We start from the raw sequence: 15,618 nt of genomic DNA, 5'->3' as shown, positions 1-15,618 counted from the left end.
AAGTTGTATACCCATTAGGGCTGTCACTTTTGTGAAAAAATCCTGTTTGATTCTTGAGACATAATTGTTCATTGAATCGATTGTAAAATCGATTTTTCATGTCTAATGACGTTTCAATTTTCAACACCAAATATAGGACAATCCACGAACAACTAACAGGCATTAGGACGAACGTAAAGGGGGCGCTTGAAGACGCACAATGGCGTGAAGTTTCGTGCACAATGACAAACAGGAGTGCAACATTCTCGAAAAACAATAAACAGAGTGGACTGCAACATCAGTGAAAAACATTACTGCAGGCTTCAACGTGGCTGCGTTTACAATTAGAAATGTCAAACAAATTTCGCCTACGTAGAACTCACGACTGCACAGTTTGCATACCGCTTTGTCCTTCTCCATAGTTTGATATTCCCAAACCCCGAAGTGCTTCCATATCGAACTCCTCAAGTTATTAGGGCCTATCACTCGTATCTCTCATGTCGCACAGGTTGATCGCGTTGTCCTCAATTTTTTGGCAAAAAACCAGCAGCACAGCAGCCGATTGAAAAAGCTGTTTCCGGTGCGTAAAATTAGTGGGAATTTTCTATTTAGCTTTCGCAATGCTTACTGCACTTCAGAATTCTTTGTTATTTTTCTGCTTGTTCCTGAGTTTTGTTACATCTATCTTTTTCATTTGTTTAATTCGTTTAAAATTAATAGTGTACATATTTGGTTAAAATCGATTCCCTATTTTAGTTTTCGAAACTTGTGTTGGTTGGTCCAATTGATTGTGCAATCGATTTTCGAACGTAAAGTGACAGCCCTAATACCCATGGTTCGGTATGGGTTAGAATTAGGAATGTTCATTCAGTGTAACTTGGCAAGGACATGTCTCATAACCTCACCTCAGGTGTGCAGGTGGGGTCAGTGAAGATTAGCCAAGATGGGTGTTAATCTTCTGAAGAATAGCTCCATTTAGGAGAGATAAAGCTGAAGGTGAAATGTCCCCGAGGCATGCAGAAATCCTAGCAGAAATAGTAGTCATCAGGTGGGAAAGACAGGTTTGAGTGTCTTTGAGTGACATTTGAGTATCATCAGCATGACAGTGATGATTATGGGCAAATGATCTTACCCAAGGAAGTGGTGTAAAATAGAATAAACAAATGGGGCCCTAGTACTGATCTCTGTGGCACACCTGTGGTGAGGTCATGAGACTTTGATGCCTGTCCTTGCCAAGACACGCTGATTGAATGTCCTTTGAAGGAGGATGCAAACCAATCAAGAGTTTTCTTAGAAATTCTGAGCTTGGATAATGTAGAGAAGAGAATGTCATGGTTCATGTGTCAAAGGTACAGCTTAGCTACTCTCAATGCTTCAGTCACAAACAAAAGAGCAGTTTTGGTAGAATGACTGCTCTTGAAACCTGGCTGCTTAGGGTTTGAAAGAAAAAGAATCCTCTCCAGAAATGAAAGGTTTAAATAATTTATATAGCCATTGCCTCTCTGTTTTTCGGTCTTTCATGTTAATTGTGAAGCATTCTTTCATGAAACTGGTCATGATGATGGCAATAGTGCAAAGCAGTCATGAAGGTAAACTGAGGCTATTTTGAAGAATCTAATAGCTTCCATTTTACTTCATTGCTGTTTTGCACGCTATTGGCATCATTATCATTATTATGGCATCACAATCTCCATGAGATGGTCATCTACAATACTTCTTGATTAACATGAGTAAAAAAAAGAAGCTAACAAATAGTATTTTGCAGATGCATTTGTCTTAAGTGACTTACAGAACATTAACATTACAATAGTTAAAATTAACTTTTTTTTTAATAGTTGAAAAAGCTTATAAGAAATGCCTCTAGGATGCACATATCTCAAAAATAGCGCTTGTCTATTACATTAAGCATGATGGTAATAATAACAATGTCATAATACCAACATGTGCCAAACTGTGAAAGACATATGTGCTACATTCTGTATGAAAAGTGTTATAAAGCTTTTGATTATCATTATTTGGTCCTTGGAGTCTGAATATGCACACCCCCAAATATTGGGCCTCCATGTAATCATTTAATTTACACCAGTTGTCTTTGCTGACAATTTCTAATGTAGACACACATAAGTGTCTGAAACTCTCTCTTTATCCTTTGACCAAAGCTGTTGGAGGAATTAGGAACATCCATCATCCAGCAATACAGGACAGAGGAAAAAATTAAAGAGAGTACAAAACATGTGCCCCTCTGCAAGGTATGCCATGAAGCAGTCTGCATGGATTTGTGTATTTTGGTTGGATTGTCTGCCTACAGAAACTTTGTGACTTGGTTTGTTGTAATTGTTTTTGAAACATTACCTTAAAGGAACCATATGTAAGAAATGTATTTCAATTAATCATAAAATGGCCCTGATATGTCACTAGACATTAAGAAATCATATTCACTTCAAATACTTATATCACTGACAACAGTAGTTGCAGGATATTGTCTTTTTAAAAAGTGAAGTTGCAGCCCTCAACTGATGTTGATGTTGGGTTTTGTAATGTCATGTTGTGTTTTGGCCTTATGCGCCACCCTCTACCTATCTACTAATCACGAAGTCAGTCGTGTTTCGGCATCCGGGTTGGCAACCTCGAGTCAGGGGGCAGGGGGAGGGGATACACCGCTCTACAGTATTTTGAAAGTGATTGCAGTACCAATTTTGGCCACAATCTTACATATGGTTCCTTTAACTAAAACCAACCCATAACCTTCACCATTGTTGTTAACAGCCTGTAAATATTATATTTTGCGTATGGCATATTTTCACACTTTTTTCATTGTTTGGCAGGTCCTGCGACTTATAGTCAGCTGCGACTTATATATGAAAATATATACAATTGAACTTGTTTTTAAATGTAAATTCATATTAACTGACATGACTCGCGAGAGAGCGCTCTCAAATGCACAAGTTCTGTGCACTTTCAGTCAGAGATTAGTGCCTGCACTATGCCTGAAACACACGTGCATACCTAAAACCTAGCCGGACGTCAGATTCGGCCAAATAAAGGCCAGTAATAATTGCCTACATTGTTTCGATTTAACTCTTTCTTAATATTTTATATTGTTGGTTGGTTTAATATTGTTGCCAATGTCCTACACCATGGGTCTCCAACACATCGCTCTCGAGCTACCAGTCGCTTGCCGCCCCCTCCTGTGCTTGCCAGAGGCTGAAGCAGTAGCCTACATTTAAACACAATTGTTGCTGAGAGGCATTCCAGCCTGAATTTTATAAAAAAGTAAATCATGCATAATTAAAAAAAAAAAAAACTCATTTAGGCTACGTAGACCTATTTGACTATACGCAATAAGGTTTCCATTACATCACAGCGCACGTTCCATGAATGAATGAAAGCGGATGCCTTGTCTCGCAAAAAGCGGATGGAAATCAACCATCCGTGTGTTGGCCCTCCTCTCACCCATCTCACCTGAAGTCCCATCCTCGACTGCCCTATTACTGCCCCCTATCTGGACTCCTGGCCCGTACAGCCTAGCGACCCACCACCAGCCTATGACAACTCTGCCCGGATTACTGGCCCATCCGCCAACCCACCACATGCCCCTCGAAAACTCCCTTCCCCTGGACAATCCCAACGCTGGACTATTGAACTTTCTGTCACTAAATCAGGAATAACGAATTACCATAACAGATACGTAATCATCCCACCTCTTGTAACTTTCAGCTCAAGTGCTTAACACCATGTCTTATTCTCTACACCCGACTATCATATGCATTTGTCATGTATACAGACCTTACTGTCATGTACTGACCCTAGGCAGATGGGTCAGGCCCTTGAGTCGTGGATCTGCTCGAGGTTTCTTCCTATATACATCTCCAATTCTAGGGAGTTTTTCCTCGCCCCTGTTACCCATGGGCCTCTCTCTTGCTTTCCTTTTCTTCCTTTCTTTCCTTCTTCCTTTGATTGCCTACATTCTGTAAAGCGCCATGATACATGTGTTATGTTTTGGCGCTCTATAAGCACAATAAATTGAAATTGAAATCCCGACATTCTTTCAACTACATGAAACAAGTGAACCATCAAATACCCCACAGATTTCAGTGGCCATCAGTCCCAACATTTAGCAATATAATCAAACAGTCCAATAATAAATTAAATCCCAAACCAAACCAAACATCTTCTGCTTATGCCTACCGTTATGCCGCTCCAAACGAAACGTATGTCTCACAGTAAAACACCACGTAAGAAATGAAGGCCTGCCTCGAATGCAAGCTTGCCCCAAATAAAGGTGCTGTGCTTTACGCAGCATAAGTAAATAAAAGACCCCACACTGTAAAATCCAATAAGTAAACCTTACTTAAAAAAACCATGTAAACCGATTGCCTTGAAAAATCAGACTAAAGTGGACTGGGATTCTAAAACTGAGCTTACAAGCAATTCCTTAGTGTAGTGATTTAACACTACAGCAAATACCTCTTTAACCTACCTAGGTATTGTAAGTGAAGTGTACTTTAGTTTTTATTCATAAAACTCATGTTCTGAAGTTGAGGTAACTAATCAACCAATTCCTCAAATCTGGAATATGTAGTAACATTTACTTGAACAGCAAGTTAATCTTACCATGGAATCTTAACCATGGAAACCTTCAATTTAGCAAGTAAATATTACTCTTATACACAAGTTTGAATAAAAATAGGCTTTATTTTAAAATAATGACATTTACAACTGCATAATGTACAAATATGGCTTTGAATTATTTATTATTCCTGTAAAAACAACAACATTTTGTTCAGTTTTAATAAAAAAAACGTCTTAAAATGTCTTAAATGGCACAATTTAGCTGTAGCAGCAACCTACATCTTCCTTTTTTCTCCTTGAACATTTTATAAAAATATTTTTTAAAGGCCTGAAATTATACACACTTTAAGTATCTCAGTAGCCTGTACCAAATCAAAATCAACACAGTAGTCTAACTTAAATTAACACAATAAATGAAAAATACTGTCTTCTTAAAGGGATATTCCACCATTTGGATAATTACATTCATTTTCCACCTCCCCTTGAGTTAAACAATATATTTTTACCTTTCTCCAGTTCATCTAGCCGTTCTTTGAGACTGGCGATACCACTTTTAGCTCCAGCCTAGCATAGATCATTGAATCGAATTAGTCCATTAGCATCTCGCCTGCTTGCATCACGTGACTACGTGACTAAGATTTCCGGTAATTTTCCTATTTAAAACTTGTCTCCTTTCAAGTTAGAAAGTGTAATAAGACCAACGGAAAATCAAATGTAGCGATTTTCTAGGAACATGGAACTATACTCTCATTCAGGCGTCATAATCCAGTCACTAACCGATTCGTCTGCTGCAGCTCAACTTTGTTGCTGGAAGTTAGCCTACAGGGACTATTTTCAGGTGCTGCATGATATCATTGTGCTGCTTAAAACGAGACATTGAGAACTTTGAAAAAGCACTGGTAGTTTATTTACAAGACGATTTATACAGACAGTACCTTAACTGATTGAGTGCCAAAAAACGTAATATTACGTTTTTAGCTTTTTTTTAAAATGACGAAACTAGACACTCTAACACACCTTATATGTGATTTTAGAAACTCTGTGATGATGGAAATGAAATATGACGATCGAAAACTCATGAAAACGCACAATCTGGACATTTTATCTGGACATTTTATCATAACTCGGTTGCCGCTTTGGGTCGAATCAGTGATGCATGCACGTCAGCTCAAAACCAGGCCATTTTCGTGGGTCTATCACTAGTTGGCAGTCTCGCCAGGTCACTTCCCGGAAAATTTACAGGCAACACTTCATATTTCATGAAAGACGTTATATCTCCATTTCTAGAAAAAAAACAGCAATTTTGATGAAAACTAGCCACTGTTTAGCTTGCGATTTCTCAGGAACAGAAGTGTGTAGAAATACACGGTTTGCACCCACTGAGAGCTTAAAGTCTCACCTTTCAAACGAGCCATTGTATGTGTTCATAGCTATAACACAGAATATGCTGTGGCTGTACAAAAATCATCAACAATGGTCTAGATTGCTGGCACTCTAGGACAAAGCTTCCGAAAACAGCTTGGCATTCAATGAGTTAAGGAAGTTTACCATTCGCAGCCATCTTGAATTTAGTCACGATAAGTCGAGCGACGAGTACAAATGAACAGGTATGATAAGGGATCAGATTCCAAAAATAATTCCGTTGAAATGCATGTATTCCAGTTGCTTCCAGTAGCAGCAACTGGAATCCATGCATTTCCACGGAATTAAGTCTACCAATGAAGTGTGGAGATACTTTGAGCCTCGTAAATGGTGTAAAACAGTGATTTATTTGCATGGCTAGGCCGATGCCGAGGCACCCCCATTGAAAAAGCTGTTGGTAGCATCGGCTAACTAGCGCCAGATTTCGGAGTGCAGGGGACAAGCCAAGATGAGCTATGAGACAAAACGTTCACACTCGGCATCATGTTTCAACACACTTTAGGTCAATATCACACCAGAATTCTCCTTTAAGCTTAGAACCATGTAAGCTCAAAAAATAGAAAACATCTCAGCAGAAGATTTTTAAGACTTTGCAATTTTGGTGGTAGCTTGTTCTGACCCAAACCAAGCATCACCTTTTGAATGAAATTCAATGTATTTTTCATTGACTTGGGGTAATCAAGGTGTAAGGCATATGATAGCCCAAACAAGATGCAGAGTGCCTCAGGCAAAATTTTGAGACCATCCATTACCAGCCTCCCCTCAATGATGATGGCTGTAGACACTTGCTCCAGGTGGATAAGAGTTGGATCAACCGGTGTGTCAATGACCGTCAGCAGCCCAAAGGAGACTTGTGCCCACACGTCCTCACCATCAGTAACCTGTAAAACAAATAGAAACACAAAGCCAACAGTTAAATATATGACTGATTAGTCATTAGCGTCCAAACTGTACCTTGCTGAAATATAAAATAAATTAACGGTAATGCTGCTGCAAGTAATCCAAGCTTTGTGTTGATCTCTTGAGGATGTCATCAGCATGAAATTAATGATACAAAAGATTTAGAAACATAAAAGCAATTTTCAGCATTCTATTACATCCATGGAAACTTACCACTTACCGTAAATGGTGTAAAACAGTGATTTATTTGCATGGCTAGGCCGATGCCCGAGGCACCCCCATCAGAAACCTGTTGATAGCATCAGCTAATAGCGCCAGATTTCGGAGTGCAGGGGATCAAGCTGAGATGAGCTATGAGACAAAAGTTCACACTCGGTATCATGTTTCAACACACTTTAGGTCAGTGCTTCTCAAATAGTGGGGCGCGCCCCCCTGGGGGGGCGTGGTGCGATACCTGGGGGGGCGCGTGTGACTCTGGGGAACAGCCTTTTTTTTGGCCGTAGCCTACTAGTATAAAGTGTAATTGCGCATCCACTACAGTAGCTGGCAGTGGCGCTCTCATTGTTACTTCTGTCATGTTTGCAACAGTGCAACATACGACTTACAAGACAACAGGTTTGCCTTGGTTAGCAGTGTTGAGTAAACAGAAAGCTCCGACTGCGTTCTGTCTATAGCCTCCGTTATTCAACATAACAACCCCCAACATGAAAAAGTTTTTAACAGGGATGAAAAGAAAAACGGAGAGAGACAAAGATAATGAGACAAAAGAAAGTCACCCGAAAGCTAAGACGAGGAAATACGACGAAGCGTATTTAGCGCTTGGCTTCACTGTGACTACAGTTGGAGAAGAGGAAAGACCGGTGTGTTTGCTGTGTCTAAAAATGCTCGCAGCGGACAGCATGAAGCCAAATAAATTAGCGCGTCACTTAAATACATTACACCCCAATCACGCCGATAAGCCGCTAGAGTTTTTTCAGCGAAAACGTGCTGAATATTGCCAACAGTCATCCGGCTTTGTGAAGGCTACTTCAGTAAACCATCGAGCGCTGTTAGCATCATATAAGGTGGCGTACCAAATTGCGCAGTGCAAAAAGCCCCACACCATAGCAGAGGAGCTGATACTGCCTGCAGCGTTAGACATGGTCTCTGTCATGCTGGACGACGCCAGTGCAGCAAAACTAAAAACTATCCCTCTGTCCAATGACACTGTCGCCAGACGTATAGATGACATTGCTAACGATCTTCAAGAACAGCTGGTAGATACACTCAAAGACAAACGTTTTGCCTTACAATTTGATGAAGCAACTGACAGCAACAAAGACTGTCTGTTTATTGCTTATGTACGTTTTGACTTGTCAAACTCCCTGTGTGAGGATCTACTTTTTTGTAAATATGTCAGAGACAGAGCCACAGCTGAAGAGCTATTCAAAATTCTGGACTCCTTTTTGACTGAGAATGGGCTAAAGTGGGAGAACTGCATTGGTGTTTGCAGTGATGGTGCACAAACCATGGCAGGGAAGAGAAAAGGACTTAGGGCACTCATCAAGACAGCCTCACCTCATGCTGAGTGGACACACTGTATTATACACAGAGAAGCACTTGCATCCAGGCAACTTTCCCCTGAATTTAGTGAGGTTATGACTGACATCATAGGTGTAGTCAATTTTATAAAGACCAGACCACTAAAAACAAGAGTCTTCTCTGCCATCTGTAAGGAGATGGGAGCTGAACATCAAGCTGTGCTCTATCACAGTGAAGCAAGGTGGCTGTCACGAGGAAAAGTCTTGTCCCGAGTTTTCGAGCTCAGAGAGGAAATAAGAGTGTTTTTGGAGCAGGAGCACAAGCATGAACTGGCAGAAAAATTTTGTGATGAGAACTTCCTGGGAAAACTGGCCTACCTGAGTGACATATTTGGAAAGCTAAATGAACTGAATCTACAGCTTCAAGGGAAAGATAAACACCTCCCTCAGGTCACAGACAAGATTAGCTCTTTCACCCGAAAACTTGCAATGTGGGGCAGGCAACTTGATGAAGGAAACACTGATTCATTCGAGAACCTGCATGAATTTGTGGACACTAATGACTATGATGCTATCTCAGTGATTCCACACATTAAGCAGCATATTTCTTCACTGATGGGATACTTTAAAAAGTACTTCCCTGAAAACAGTTCCCAGTATGACTGGATGAGAGACCCTTTCAGTGCACCAGCTCCAATTGGTTTCAGCTCTGCAGAAGAGGAGCAGTTCATTGATATGACGTCTGACTCCACATTGAGACTGAGCTTCACATCACAGACACTCAGTGCATTCTGGCTGAGTGTAGAGAGGCAGTATCCACTCTTAGGGGAGAAAGCTATAAGCATTCTGCTTCCTTTTGCAACATCTTACTTGTGTGAGATTGGCTTCTCTGCTGTTGCTGCACTGAAGACCAAGTACAGGTCCCAGCTAAACATTGAGCAGGAGCTGAGAGTTGCACTATCATGCTTCAAACCTCGCTTCAAAAAGCTGTGCACTGCAAAACGTGCTCATTGTAGCCATTAATCCTGACTTCCTCCTCATTTTGAAAAAATGAGCACAAATTGTTTAATTCATTTTTGTTTTGTAGGTTCAAGTGTTTTATATATTGTGCTCCTGAGTTAATGTTGCTGAACTGAATATAAATTAGTTATATTATTAAATATTATTTATTGATTTTATTTAATTTTGGCAATGGTGCAATAAGTTGGTCAAACATGTTTACAGTTTAAACAAGTATTTATTTATTTTTTATTTCAGGCATTGATGCACTTAAAATCTTTTCTGTTGCAGACTTAAAACAAGATTTAATAAAGTTGTTCTTTGTAAGTTTGACTATATTTCTTTATTTTTTTCTTTTCTTTAATGTTAATAAGGATAAAATGTTATGCAGAGATGTACTTATAACAATTTTATAAAATTATTTTATTTATAGTCACAGTGGGGAGTGTGTGTGTGTGTGTGTGGGGGGGGGGGGGGGCGCGAATAGTTTTCTTCTTGCTAGGGGGGGCGTAACAGAAAATAATTGAGAAGCACTGCCCTAAAGCAAAAGCCTACTATAGCCTACCATAAAGTAGGCTAATAAATATGGGTCTATCTCGGATGACTAGTTCTTCAGAGCCCTATTTTTACTACCCCTGCTGTCTGTACCACATCTGGAGGGTCGAAAATAAACAATGTATGCTTAGTTGACACTGTCGTGCAAACGCAAAGACGCATTTCCCTTCACAGACGCACCGTGATTATCACAGATGATCGATTGTCCTCTCCAAAAGTCAGATATTCTCCTTCAGAATCAGAAAAGGTGAATAACAGATCCTAGACTTGCGCAAAAACTATGGACAGAATCGATTTTGCGTCAATACAAACAAATGCACCTATTCTCCGTCTTTTTCATGTGTGATTCACTACTTCCTCCACACTTTGACATGTTTGAGCTTGAATCAAAGCTGTGGATGTCTACCATCTAGTGGTAGAGAGTACAAATGAGATTTGACACAGTAACATTCCATTGTAATGGCAACACTTTGTCCAGGTCACGTCCAGCCCCACTGTATGTTCACAGAGAACTACCTCAGGGCGGTTTTCCACCAAGCTTTGTATCCAACTGTGAATGTCTCGTTACCCATTCATTTTAATGGGGTGCTACAATTGGCACACATGGATATCTGAAACGCCACTTAACCCAAATAAAAAAAAAATGGTGTGCTTGTTTTTGGTCTGATTTTAAATCCTAAAATGCAAGCATCTTTTTTTCACACGTTGGACCTGTCAAATAGTTCAACTGTGTCCTTTCATCAAATGTTTTTGGACCCCGTTAATTGTCACTTGCAACCATATTTTATTTATTTTTGTTCAATGTTATTCATTTTTCCATTGCATTTTTTGTCATTGTAAGAAGCTGTCTGTTCTTTCAAAAGTGGTTTTGCAGCAATAATGATGGTGGTGGTGATGATGATGATAATGATGATAATAATAATAATGCAGGTAATACAGTTCTGGTCAGAAGTGTTGAGTGGACCACTAACTACAGCTTTACAAAATGAGAAGCATCCTACTCTGCAGACCAGTGCCTGTGACACCCTCTCTTCCATATTACCACAAGCCTTCAGAAAGCTTCCGGTGAGTGCCACACACATAAAAGGGCTTACTAATATACATACATTTCAAGGCCATGATGAATAATAGTTTTGTTTTTTCATGTTTCAGGAGAAGACCCAGATGTTATGTGTGACAATGTTGTTGGGTCTAACATACAGTGAGAATTCCCTAGTGAAGGCTGCTTCAGTCAGAGCCCTAGGAGTCTATGTCCTTTTTCCTGGTCTTTCAGAGGTATCCCTATCCCTAAACAGAACCTTGTATGATTAAAGGACCAATCCCATTATGTATTTATTTCTCCCTTCACCAGATATCTCCCAATCATACTCTTTTTTTTATTTTGTAACGTTTCAAGCCTCAGCAAAATGAAAAAAGATTATGAATGGGAGCTATCTGGTGTCGGATCATCTCTTATCCTCTTGTAATACTCGTACTGGATCCTGCACCCATCCAACTTGTGCTTGGCCTTACACTTCTACTTTATGTCCTTCTCCCTGGCACTGTCTTGAATGTCCTCCACTGGGTATTGCCCCTTCAAGGTGTAGACACAAAGGGTACGGGTTGAAAGTCCACACCTTTGGGACAATGAGACACTATCAGTATCGGCTCCTGTGTAGAAAAAATGGGAGGACAGAGTTTTTTTTTAAATAATAAAATATTTGTTTTAATAACGGCAAGAGTGGGCTTGATCAGGTGCATTTCGCCAAAAGGATTGCAACAGTCAAGTCAAGTCAGATTTATTTGTATAGCGCATTTAACATCCACAGAGTGCAACCCAAAGCGCCCCACATATAAGACATTGTCATTGACACAGACTAACAAAGACAATAGATGCCGGACGGAGCGGCGTAGTCGCCAGCGTACCCGTGACACCAAGACATACATTTAAGAAATAACAAACACAAAAGATGCCGGACAGAGCGGCGTAGTCGCCAGCGTACCCGTGACACCAAGACATACAAGACATACAACAAACAAATGAATAAATAAAATAAATAAAAATTTAAAATCAAATGAGTTCAATTTCCAACCTGCTGAAAATGTCCAAGGGCAAAGATGACCCGCGTGAAAACTGCGCACAGTGTCTTCACAACCGATGCAACACCAACAAAGTTCTTTATAACTGACCAACCCGGAGAATTCACTGGCAGTCTGGAGAGCACTGGAAGAACAAGACAGTCCGAATTTGTGATGGGCGACCCTGCTGATTATCAGCTCGGTGGTCCTAGACAGTGACCGTTTGTTGTTTGTTGTTTCATGGTTGACGCTGTCAACAGAGTTTCTTAGCACTCAATCCAGACTCCAGGCACCGGTAGATGCTAGCATGGCAGCTCGCATGTCAGCCGCAGCTCGGTGGTCGTGGCAGCTGCAGATCTCTTGCAGATTAACATTAGGCACCCTGAGCAATCCCTCTGTCCAGACATTTCCATGTGCAGCGTCACGGATGGATGAGGGACTTCAGAGACATAAGGCAGGCTAGCCAAGGCGCTCATCAGCCCAATGGAAGCTGGTTAACGTTAACTTGACGTTGATGGTGTCAGCCGAGTTTGTTAATCAGAAAAAAGGACTAAGAATAACACAAAAACGTCCCCGTAACCTAGCAACAGTACCTCATTTTTTGAAGTCAGGCACATGGATGAAAAGTTATCTGTATTAGCACAACATCCAATAAGCCAAAACATAAATAAAGCAGTTGCTATGCTGGTTGCTAGGGTAATCATGTTGGTTGCTATGGTGGTTGCTAGGTTGTTGCTAGGGTAATTAGCATGGTTGCCAGGGTAATTACAATGGTTGTTAGCCTTCTCAACTATCGTTTTTATTTTGAAACTTGTGTTCAGTTATCATGCCTCAGTTATTCATGCCATTCTAAAGTAAAAGTGTGTGCAAGCTTAGGTGCGTCTGAAATGTCAGCTGGAAAGCTAGGGATTTCACAGGTGAAATAGTGGAAACTTTGAGAATTAGATGTTCAAAATGAGTAAAAAACGAGTAAATTAGCATAGCAATGTAGCAGCATGTTTTCTTCTAATGTTGTGAACGTTATCGATATTAGACGACTAACCTTATGTTGCCGTTTTTGCATCTGAAAAAATAGACGTGGGCTATGATAAAATTTTGTACTTGAATTTTACATGCTACTTTGTAGTATGTCTGTACTTTTCCAGTGTCAAAATTACTATCAGAAATCCCAGATTTGATTTTTTTTTTTAATTAGACTGTTCAAAGCTCAATCTGTTCAAGAAAAGATTGAGACTTTTTTCCTTGTGCACCTGACAACTTGAGGCTATCAGTTTCTTGGAGGATTGTCCCATTTAATAGAGGAAGATTTCAATTTGTATGCCTTGTAACTCAATTTCAATTAGAAAGGGTAAAATTTGGAAAAGGGATTGGACCTATGTGTAATCAACGCAACATTTTAATTGTCTTTTCTATTCAGGATGTGATGTTCATGATGGACAGTGCCAGTGTCATCCTCACTGCTCTTGAGGATCATTCACCTAATGTTAGAGCAAAGGCTGCCTGGTCACTTGGAAACCTCACAGATGCAATCATAGTTAATAGGTGAGAGACATATTTGTGTTAGGTTAAATATCATTTTTTTTCTGTATTGTGGACCTGTATTGTACCAATGCTACTATTTGAGCTTCTGTTTCTTCTGTTACCTATAATTTTCTCTGTCAACTGCAGGGAGAATGTAGTTATTGATTTCCAGGAAGAATTGACCAGTGGGCTTCTCTTTAAATTGGTGAAGTCTTCCATTCAAGCAGCTAAGGACAAAGATCGGGTAAGATTGTCTTGGATATTTTCCTATATTGCAACCTGCAGGTCTCTTCAGTGGTAATCATTTTGGCTTGTAGTAGTCATAGCAGTATCTTAAGCAGTATCTTAAAAGATTGATTCATTGATTCACATCAATCTACACACAATGCTCCAATACCCAACAAAAAAGCAGGTGTTTGGAGTGTTTTGTAAATTTGCTTTATGCCAATGAGAGCTTTTTAAGTGCAACTATAAGTACCACTGCAATTTGAACAAAACTAAGGTTCATGTAGTATATTTCAATTAAGAATATCAAGGATTGAGCTAAAAACTTGAACTGCCTTCAAGTTCTTGTTATTTAAAAGATAAGAATGAGTTTATTTCACATTATATTCTTTATAAAATGATTTACCAAAACCCTATTAATTCTCTCGTAGGATTTTTTTTCGTACGAACCGTAATATGCAAAAAACGCTAATCAGCCGTATACAAAATGAATGGTCACTCCCACGCTCGATTGTAGCCAGTAAAGAAGTGCCAAGTTTGCCAACCAGAACCATAGCAGTAACAAGACGAGAGGCATGACATGACGGGAAATTATCGCCCATATTCATTCATGGATTGAACTGGAAAGGGTCTAAAAGTTTGGCTTAATGTTTGTTCATTGCCTGTTTCTGTCCAGTGGTATTCATAAGCCAAAGATGTTATGTGTGGACCCAAATCCTCAGGCATGACGCTATGTTAGTAAACCACACAAGCTTGCCAGCATTGTTCAACAAGCACATTCAATACAGTACTACTTAATTCACAAGCAAAGCAAATAGTTGTGTGCCCTGGAAATCAAGCACACACGTAAAGAATGTGTCATTTGTTTATGTAGCCTGAATGTTGGCAGTGCAGGACATACAGAGAGAAAAATTTTTTTGCCATGTTTGAGTGGATATTAAGGCTATATGTAGCCTAAATGTACCCCCCAAAAAGCTAAAATTCAAGCCATTGTCTTTAAAATAAGCAGTGCAGAGCAGAAGCAGCAGATGACAATGGCTTGGAACATATATTATATTAAAATTAAAATATTTTCAATAAGCCAAATGAGAACAGAGTATGCTTAGGAGAAAGGCAAAGTAAGTGAGTATAAGTATATATACTCTTTTGATCCCGTGAGGGAAATTTGGTCTCTGCATTTATCCCAATCCCAGTGAAACACACTCAGCACACAGTGAACACACAGTGAGGTAAAGTACACACTAATCCCGGCGCAGCTAATTCCGGTTACAAGTCCGAAGCGCTAACCAGTAGGCCACAGCTGCCCCAAACAGGTGTTTAGTTTTTTGTTTTGGTAGAACAGCAACATCACATAATGATGTCACAAATATGCAAATTGCATCTGATGTCATCTAGCAACAGTGACTTTTTGAACAAGCTTTAGATACTTTCCATTGGTAATAGTTGGCTACGCTGCACCTGGCGTGTCTGAGTTAATTGAGAATGTCTCAGAGAAATTCTCTCTTCTAACTGAGAATGACAGAGCATTTATTTATTTTCACTAATAATACAAAATGCAATGTAAGTTAACCAAGATTTCCACAATGTAGTGCTGTAGCAATGCTGCAGAATTTGCCACCACCAGTTAATCATTCAAGTAATTCACAATTAGAACTCCATACTTGGATAGAGGCAAAGCTGCCTGTAATGCCAGGGTTTCCCTTTGTTTGATTGTTTGTGCGATAGACTACAGACTCTGTACTACATTTAACATTTTTGATTATTGATTATTTATAACAATTAATACAATTGAAAAAAAAAAATGTGTGCAATTTTAACAAGCACTATACAAACTATACAACACTGAAGTGCAAAAGAAAGTGCAAAA

At 39.6% G+C, this 15,618-nt stretch overlaps 1 protein-coding gene across 2 annotated transcripts in view; it reads left to right on the top strand.

The window, feature by feature from the left end:
- heatr6 (HEAT repeat containing 6) overlaps nt 1-15,618 on the top strand; it is a 170,945-nt gene that overhangs the window by 131,128 nt on the left and 24,199 nt on the right. For both annotated transcript variants that reach the window (XM_076277740.1, XM_076277741.1), the window contains 5 exons: nt 2,139-2,228; nt 10,878-11,012; nt 11,100-11,222; nt 13,423-13,547; nt 13,674-13,770. In XM_076277740.1, the coding sequence (XP_076133855.1) occupies nt 2,139-2,228; nt 10,878-11,012; nt 11,100-11,222; nt 13,423-13,547; nt 13,674-13,770 (570 nt within the window). The remainder of the gene's footprint in view (nt 1-2,138; nt 2,229-10,877; nt 11,013-11,099; nt 11,223-13,422; nt 13,548-13,673; nt 13,771-15,618) is intronic.

The sequence above is a fragment of the Alosa pseudoharengus genome, unplaced genomic scaffold (assembly GCF_046254945.1).
Source record: "Alosa pseudoharengus isolate Yale_2024_CS ecotype anadromous, Long Island Sound unplaced genomic scaffold, YU_APseudo_1.1 YU_APseudo_1.1_scf_11, whole genome shotgun sequence".
NCBI classification, from domain to species: Eukaryota; Metazoa; Chordata; class Actinopteri; order Clupeiformes; family Clupeidae; genus Alosa; species Alosa pseudoharengus.
This window is presented reverse-complemented; position numbering and strand designations above follow the sequence as displayed.